At 48.1% G+C, this 9,280-nt stretch overlaps 1 protein-coding gene across 5 annotated transcripts in view; it reads right to left on the bottom strand.

The window, feature by feature from the left end:
• Positions 1 to 644: 644 nt before the first annotated feature.
• Positions 645 to 9,280, bottom strand: part of LOC122541170 (coiled-coil domain-containing protein 105-like) — a 14,267-nt gene continuing 5,631 nt past the window's right edge. For 4 of the 5 annotated variants that reach the window (XM_043677787.1, XM_043677791.1, XM_043677789.1 and 1 more), the window contains 5 exons: positions 7,528 to 7,729; positions 6,210 to 6,376; positions 4,747 to 4,842; positions 3,241 to 3,354; positions 645 to 930 (listed from right to left, as the gene is read on the bottom strand). In XM_043677787.1, the coding sequence (XP_043533722.1) occupies positions 730 to 930; positions 3,241 to 3,354; positions 4,747 to 4,842; positions 6,210 to 6,376; positions 7,528 to 7,729 (780 nt within the window). In that variant the 3' untranslated portion in view covers positions 645 to 729. Of the gene's footprint in view, positions 931 to 1,149; positions 1,342 to 3,240; positions 3,355 to 4,746; positions 4,843 to 6,209; positions 6,377 to 7,527; positions 7,730 to 9,280 lie in introns of those variants that run through there. The other variant, XM_043677792.1, reaches the window with a different exon arrangement.

Below are 9,280 nucleotides of genomic sequence, written 5' to 3'. Positions count from 1 at the left end.
AACAACATGTATTGCAACATGCCTTTAGAGTCATACAGCATGGAAACAGACCACTCAGTCCAACTCATCCATGCCAAACAATATCCCAAACTAAACTAGTCCCACCTGCCTGCACCTGGCCCATATTTCTCCAAACCTTTCCTATTCATGTACTTATCCAAACGTTTTTTAAACATTGTGGCTGTGCCCACATCCACCATTACCTGCACTGATCTGGTGAAATCCTCATTGATGCCATAGGCCAGAGAACACAGGGAATGATTAACAGACGGGGCTTGGTGCAATGAAGAATGTCGGGCAGCAAGTGTTTTGAGCAACCTCATGCTTATGGAGGGAAGAGGTGAGGAGGTCCATTCATTACTTTCAACAGGGAATCGAACCCAGCCTACACCTTCAAAACTGCACTGATACGTGATCAGCGAGGGGTGACTGGGGGAGTGTGGAACGGCAACTAACCAGGAATACAAACAGGAGAAATATGCGTCAATGACCACCGCCCACCTCAGGGACAAACCTGTAAATGTGCTCCATCTGGATTGTGACTAACAATGTGAACACAGGACTAACAATTATCACTTGTAGTTCCCGGAGGTTGTTTGTTGATTGAACTGGAAAATGTGGTGCGAAGAATCATTGCAGAACAAGCGATTAAAATGTTTTAATTATTGCCCGTGAAAAGGAACACAAAACACCTAGCAGGACATAAATATATCCCAAGTCCTCCTCCATTTAGTTGCCACTCAGTGGCTTCGACTCATCTAGATGTATCCGAGCCGGTGCTTTCAGCTTGCGGAATCGGACTATCCCTGAATCTATTCGGAACCCAGCTTTTTTGTCACGTATGTTCTCATTTAGCCGCTTTCTTGCGACCTTCAACATTTCTATGTTTCGACTGGTTTCTGCCATTGCATCTTTTAGCACTCCAACACCCTAGTTGGCGATGAGGGGTGAGGGTTGGTTTGTGGGGGTGAAACAAAAGAGATTGGGTTAAGCCGAAAGTTGGCGCTCAACATACTTTTCAAACACAAGTGCAAAGATTTTTCTCTACCCCATCTTCCTCAAATCTTCCTCCACAGCACCTTCCAAACCCACCACTTCTCATCATCACCTGATGAAGGAGCGTCGCTCCAAAAGCTAATGTTTCCAACTAAACCTGTTGGACTATAACCTGGTGTTGTGTGATTTTTAACTTTGTACACCCCAGTCCAACACCGGCATCTCAAAATCATGGTGCTCTCAGGGTAGCCCATGTTCCTGGAGTTAATATAAATAAATCGTCTCAGTTCTGGTATCATCCATGGAAATCTGTGTCGCACCTCCTTTTGCGCCTCAGCATCATTTCTGTAAGATGAAAACCAGACCAGCACAATCTTATCGGTGGTGTTAACATATAGCATTTATGTTTTTCATTTTCGGTCAGCAACACACCTGCTCCAGGCACACCTTTTGCATCATTGCTACTTTCTCAGTCCCATCTCCATTCCCTTTGGTCCCGAAGCATGAACTTTTGCATCATTTAATCTCTCGTGTCTTTTGCCCTGTTGATGATCTTTCCCTTTGTTTTTGTCCCTACCCTCCTCCAGTAGGAATTAATGACTCAGAGTCACACAACATGGAATCTTAACATTCTCCCTGTCCTGAAAGGTCAGGCCTGAAACATTAACTCTGGTTCTCTCGCCCTGTCTCTCAGCAAACACTGTCACAGCCTAGAACATAGAACAATACAGCACAGAACAGGCCCTTCGGCCCACGATGTTGTGGGCCGAAGGGCCTGCTGGATATTTCCTGCATTTTCCATTTTCAATTCGGATTTCTAGCTTTCCGATTTGTGGCGTAATTACTCTTCTTGAAAAGTTTAAACGAGCCTAGGAATTAACCCAAGTGGGATCCTTTTGGATGTTATTAAAGTGGAAAGGGTGTGGGTTAGCGAGACTGGAGCGTTTGACTTGTAAGGAGAGGCTGGGTGGGCTGGGACTTTTGTTGCTGGAGGGTCAGAGGCTGAGGGGTGACCTTGTAGAGGTTTATAAACTCATGAGGGACATAGGTAGGGTGGACAGCCAAAATCTTTTCCCCAGGGCAGAGGAGTCCAAAACCAGGGGTGCATAGGTTTAAGGTGAGAGGGGAAAGATTTAAAAGGGACCTAGAGGAGCAATATTTTCCACACAGAGGGTGGTGCGTGTATGGAACAAGCTGCCAGAGAAGGTGGTGGAGGTGGGTATGATTACAACATTGAAAAGACAATTGGACAGGACTACAGATGGGAAAAGTACAGAGGGATAAAGGCCAAATGCAGGCAAATGGGACCACTTCTGTTACGAATACCTGTTCGGCATGGATGAATTCGACCAAAGGGTCTGTTTCCGTGCCGCATGACTCTATGAGGAATGCATCTGCCTCAGATGACAGGATGCTAAATGCACTCTCAGAACGATTGACACGTACCCTGTGAGAATCCAGGATCTCACAGAGTCAAGCTAAGGGCCCTGTTACTAACAGAACACTAAAACTAACGGTGGGAAAGGGATCTCCAGGTCTTCATAGGCGAGCTTTCCAGAAGAGTTTGGTGTCCGCTCCACCTTTTTAGTCCATCCCCTGCCCCACCATTTCTGTTTCAATTCTTGATTGAGGTTGTTTTAAAAAGAAGCCAAGACAGTTCTGCTGCTGTTACCGGCAGGACGTTCCATTTTTGACGTTACTGCCCGAGAATAGGAAGAGGAAAGTGGGGGGGGGGGGTGGCCATTCAGCCCCTTCAGTTCTGCTTCACACCCACGGTGACAATTCCATACCACAACTCCCATCTCCCTGCTCGAGATCCATTAATACCTCCTCTCATCACCTGAAAGGACATGGGAGGCACATACATGGGAACACCAAGGTTGCAGTTTCACCATGCACTGGTCACGTATCAATGCAGTTTTGAAAGTGCAGCCTGCGGTTCGAGTTCTCATTGAAAATAATAAATGGACCTCCTCACCCCTCCCGTCCATGAGCGCGAGGTTGCTCTCAACTCTCAGTTGCACCCCAGTCCTAAAATTCTCGCGAGCTGTAATCTCCTTCAGCCCCACGATCCTCTTGAGATATCTGCCGTCCTCCAATTCTGCCCCCCTCGAGTGTCCTCGGTTTCAAATGTTCCGCTATTTGAAAGTAAAGTGCAACAATCCCACATTTTGGAAGCACTCAGTTGATCCTGCACCCATTTCATTCTTTGCAAGAAAGAAATAGACTTATCTGCGTACCGACCTTGACAAGAGTTGCTGCCTCAGGAAGTTGGGTCGCCGGGTGACGCTGGTAAACTTTCACCAAAGGTCTGTCCAGCCGCTCACGCAGCATTAGGTGCCTGCTATCCACTGGACCCTGGTGAACAAAGTGAACAAAACAAGCACTCTCTTAAAGAGTTAGGTAGGAGTGAAGTCAGCCAACGCATGGCTTGTGTTACCAATCTTTGGACCAACTTAGAACCACATTTGCACACTTCGGAACGATCATAAATGTAAACTTCGCTATGGTGGAATAGAAGCCCTACAGCGTGGAAGCAGGCCCTTCGCCCATCCAGTCCACACCGAACCTCCGCAGAGACACCCCATAACCCTGCATTTCCCATAGCTAACCCCCGCCCCCCCAAGCCTGCACATCCTTGGACACTACAGGACAAATTAGCATGGGCCAATCCACCTAACTTGCATGTCTTTAGATTGTGAGAGGAAACCAGAGCAGGAGGAATCCCGCACAGACATGGGGAGAACGCGCAAATTTCACCCAGACAGTCGCCCGAGGGTGGAATCGATCCCAGGTCCCTGGCGCTGTGAGGCTAACCACTGAGCCACCGTGCCGCAGCTATAGTCCCATAGGGCTGCTCTCTTATCAGAGAGAATGAAAGAGTAAGTGAGAGTGAGTATAGAGAGAGAGAGAGAGAAATATCGATGACTGGTGACGTCTTCACTTGAGGGTCACTATGCCTCAGGCAAGGGGGGAGTTTAAGATGGGGAGACCATCATGGTGGTGGCATCAGCCAGTACAGGAAAATAACCTGCGCTGTTGGCATCATCCCGTCAATTGAGGTAACCTACCCCGATATTGCATTTAAGAGACTGGGTCATAATCTGGAAACTCCCTTCCCTAACAGCACTGATGGTGGCGGTAGTGGGTGGGGGGGGGGGGCGGGTGATATGCCTGCACCCCACCGACTGCAGCAGTTCAATACGGCAGCTCACCACCACCTTCTCAATGGCACTTCGCGATGGGCAATATATCCGCTGGAGACTCGTGCTCAGCGAGTGAGTACTTAACCACAAAGTACAATGAAATTCCAAAGACACCTAACAGGAAAGTACTTGCACGGTGAACATCAAGAGGGAGGGATAGGATCAGGGTGAAGTTGAACCACTAACACTCGCCCAGAAAGAGGGCCTGTTTCCGAAGTGGCATCACCCAGGACTGGAGGCAATGTGAATGGCAGTCTGCAATCTGCAGTCAATAACGGACATCTCCGTGCAAGTTGTGTCATAAAACGTGAGTGGGGTGTGCGAGGAGTAACAATACCCCTGTGTTTTTAAGAGGGTGGGCAATTTGACCATTGGAAGGGTCTCAGAGGTCATTTGGAGAGGGTGATGGTGGGGTGGCTCACTGAGCAGAGTCACCCAAGCTCATGGTGCCCTCTGTGGGTTGGATCCACTCCCTCATTCTCCAGCTCCCCGCCCCCTCAACCATCTCAACCTGAACCCCCTCCTGGCATGGCTCCCCACGTACCAGAACGATACCACTCGCCAATTCCATGTCATCATACCAGCGCTGCGTGCGATTAAGGGCAGCACGCGTTTCCCCAGAGCTGACCTCCATATGTTGCTGAAAGAGAGGGAAAACCCGAAACCAACATGGGTTAGCCAGTGCACACTCCACCAAACCCCATCCCCCCCCACCAAACCCCCAAATCATTACAATCTTTAGTTCTGCTCTCAACTCTGCACCTCAGAGAGATGGGTAGCACAGAAACAGACCCTTCGGTCCAACTCATCCGGGCCGACCAGATATCCTAAACTGACCAAGTCTCATTTGCCAGCGTTTGGTGCATATCCCTCTAAACCCTTCCTATTCATGTACTCATGCGGATGCGTTTCTATCGACATCATTGTACCAGCCTCCACAATTTCCTCTGGCAGGTCATTCAGGTTTTGGTCAAAGCTAACCAACAGACTGCAGTATTGATCACAATAAGCTATGGATATGGTACTCTTTATTGACAGATGTACATTATGCCATGCCATGTAGAGAGTGCTGACCTCTCTGACAACATCACCAGGAGACAGCGGCCAATTGCCTGTTCCACTCTCTCCCCTCTAGACTGCAAGGTGACGAATACAAGTCCCCACGCCAGGAAACCGAGCACTTACGTTTGACATCACAAGGGCAGTGTTGTATTGACTGAGGGTGAAATACTCAACCTCAGTCCCAGGTCTTGGGTGAACCTTTGCTTCAGAGAGAAGTAAGGAAGACCATCCCAGTGTCCAGATCCATATTTGTCCCTCACTCAGGGTCACAATTCCAGCCTGTTGGTTACGGTCTGTGAAACTTTAATGAGCAGCTACTGGAAGTTCCTAAAATAATAACATCTGGAATATTGCCTTATCAAACATTCGACACTAACTCCACTAGAAGTTCAATTCAGATCAGCAAACATCACAAGTGGTACAGTTTGCCGATCTAAACTGACTTTGTTTCTGTGCAATGTTTTGATTTAATTAAGTTCAGTACTGGCCATTATTTCGCTGCTGTATTAATCCACCTAGCCTGCACATCTAAGGACTCTGAGGGGCAAAGTAGTATGGTCAATCCAACAAACCTGCATATCTATGGACTGTGGGAGGAAACCTGAACAAAACCCACACAGACACGGGGAGAATATGCAAACTTAACACAGACAGTCACCCAAGGCTGGAATTGAATCCAGGTCCCCTGGCACTGTGAGGCAGCAGTGCTAACCACTGAGCCATTGTGCCACCCTGAGTCACCGTGCCACCCACATCCATCAAAGAAATTGCAACATCCCAACTAGTCGAGGCTGGCAAATACCCAAAAGATGCGTCATCACTTTTCAGAAAGCAGGGTTGGGAAAAGCTGACAAGGGTGAACAAACTAAAGAGGGAGGAGAGGGAAGTTAAGCACAGATGTCACAAAACCAGCTGCATGCATGTTCTTGGGTGACTGGTTCTTACCGTCATGGCCACATTCTCTGCCATCTTCTGAGTAAGCCCATCGTTGACTGATTTCTGTGCCCCTTTGATGACCACAACAGAGTCCTCTATTAACTTGTCGCTCTTCTCCCGTACATTCCTGGACTGGACAATGACACTTTTTGCATTATTCATCGCCTTATCGCAAGCTGGTAACGGGATGAGATTTGGTCATTACTCGCACGTTTCAGATAGCAATGTGTCCGGATACACGAGTGAGCATTGTTTGGGGTTTTTCAGGATGGTCACTATCCTTCACCTCAATGCAGGTTCCAAGAACCAGGACTGACAGCACTATTCATTTAATCACATCGCTAAGCACAGCAACACAACCATAATAGTGTACTCTATAATGACATGGTTATACACTTGGCCCAGTCATTTATCCCTGGCAATCTTAGCAGTGTTTCATATGTATTCATTCGCAGGATATGGCTGCTGATGGCTGTACTGATTATCATGAGGTCATTCAGGAGAACATCACAGGAGTTCCCTGATTGGGGATATTAACTGGTCCAATCTGGGAGCCCTGGCTAACAGATAAGAAGAGGGTGTCAGGCACCCTGCTCACTCTGAGGGATATGGATCAGTGCGAAAGACTCTCCATGTGTAAATAAAGTGTGACAGGATACCAGTCTTTGTGGAGAGATTTCACCGGCTAAGCCAGCATTTATTGCCCATCCCTAAGGGCATATGAGAATCGACCACACTGCTGTGGGTCTGCAGATATATGTAGGCCAGGCCAGGTAAGGTCGGCAGTTTTCCTTCCCTCAAGGACAATAGTGAACCAGATGATTTATTTTTCTGACAATCAACAATGGCATCATGGTCATCTGATTTCCAGATTGTTATTGAATTCAAATTCCCCCACCTGCATGGTGGAGGATTCAAACACAGCCCCCCCCCCCCCCCAAGAACATTTCTTGGTTCTGTGGATTTATAGTCGAGCAATGATACCACTAGGCCGTTCCCTCTCCCAGTAGCATCCTTGCCTCTGAGCCTGACACTACTGTGGAATACAGCCCTCTCTATAGAGTGGTTCACCTAACAGTGTGATACAGGCCTCCCCGTGTGGACTGTTAATCCTGAGACTGCAATACAATCCTCCCCACGTGGACAGTTATTCCTGACTCTGTGATATGTGTCTCCCCACGTGGACAGTTATTCCTGACGCTGTGATATGTGTCTCCCCACGTGGACAGTTATTCCTGACGCTGTGATAAAGGCCTGTCCACATGGGCAGGTGTCTCCAGCACTGTCCTGGATGCTCTCTGTATTGTGTGACTCTTTCTCGCCTTACCGTAGGTGTATGGGCCAACTGGTGTTGGTGAGGGCATCAAGTTAACGTCCCTGACTTCTGATAGTGCTTTGGTTAATCTCGGAGTCAGACAATCTGTTCTGGCTTCTTTGGTGGTCTGGCTCAGTAACTGAGGGACCAGATCAATAACCAGCATCCGCTCTTTGTAGCATTCTTGCAACTTTGTCCGAGCAGCATCCAGTTTCTGGGAGAGGATTACAGACAGATACCATCACAAGAGCCTGGATGACGAGAAAAGTTTCACTACTTGCTACCTAAACAATGCGGCACACGTTTGTCGTCATTTCATTGTGGTTATAGCCACGAGCAAGGCTCTGAAATCGAAATCTTCATGCCCCAAGGTAAAGGGTAAGTGGACAGTGTCAGTGGAGACTGAGATTCATCCTGAAACATTCACTATCACCCAACCTGAGATCAGGTAGTTCAGGACAGTTCATTTGTAACCTGGAAAGGGTCACTAGACTGTATGATGGTCATTATTTGTATCTATCCTTGCTTTCCTACACTACGAGTGCTTGATGGGGAGAGCATAGAGGCAGCTTTACTCTGTCTCTAACCCCAAGATGCCCCAGCCCTGACAGTGTTTAATGGGATGGGAGTAGAGAGAGCTTTACTCTATAATCAACCCCATGATATCCCTTTCCTACAGGAAGCTAGCTTCATTCTGCCCCTTTCCTGGCAGTGTTTGATGGGGTCAGTTTTGAGGAGGCTTCACTATATCTAACTCCCTGCTGTCCCTTCCCTGCAAGTATTTGATGGGGACAGTATTAAGGGTCATTTACTTTTGTTTAAAAGAGTAGTGGCAGTTTTACTCTATATCTAACCCCATGCTGTACCTGACAGGAAAGTGTTTAATGGAACAGTGTAGAGGAAGCTTCACTAGACCTAACCCCATGCTGTACCTGTCCCAAGAGTGTTTAATGGGACAGCGTCGAGGGAGACTTAATCTGTATCTGACCCGATGCTGTTCCTGTCCTGAAAGTGTTTGATGGGAACAGTGTAGAGGGAGCTTTACTCTGTATCGAACCCTGTGCTGTGTGCTGTCCCTGTCCTGGGAGTGGTTGATGGGGTACAGCGTAGAGAGAGCTTTACCCTGTATCTAACCTCATGCTGTCCCTGTCCTGGGAATATCTGATGGGGGGAACAGTGTAGAGGCAGCTTTACTCTGTATCTAACCCTCTTCTGTCCCTGTCCTGGGAGTGTTTAATGGTGAACAGTGTAGAGAGAGTTTTACTCTGTATCTAACCCCGTGCTGACCCTGCCCCGGGTGTGTTTCATGTGGACAGTGTAGAGGGAGCTTTACTCTGTATCTAACCCCGTGCTGTCCCTGTTTTGGAAGTGTTAGATGGGGACAGTGTAGAGGGAGCTTTACTCTGTATCTAACCCCGTGCTGTCCCTGTCCTGGGAGTGTTTTTGGAGGACAGTGTGGATGGAGCTTTACTGTGTATCTAACCCCATGCTGTCCCTGTCCTGGGAGTGTTTGATGGGGACAGTGTAGAGGGAGCTTTACTCTGTATCTAACCCCGTGCTGTCCCTGATGTTTCTTTTGGAAGAACCAGACAGTGTAGAGGGAGCTTTACTCTGTATCTAACCCCGTGCTGTCCCTGTCCTGGGGATTGTTTGATGGGGACGGGGTAGAGGGGGCTTTATACTCTGTATCTAACCCCGTGCTGTCCCGGTCCTGGGAGTGTTTGATGGGGACAGTGTAGAGGAAGCTTTACTCTGTATCTAACCC

The sequence above is a fragment of the Chiloscyllium plagiosum genome, chromosome 37 (genome assembly GCF_004010195.1).
Source record: "Chiloscyllium plagiosum isolate BGI_BamShark_2017 chromosome 37, ASM401019v2, whole genome shotgun sequence".
NCBI lineage: Eukaryota > Metazoa > Chordata > Chondrichthyes > Orectolobiformes > Hemiscylliidae > Chiloscyllium > Chiloscyllium plagiosum.
The sequence above is the reverse complement of the archived record's forward strand: the minus strand, read 5'-3'. Positions and strand labels throughout refer to the sequence as shown.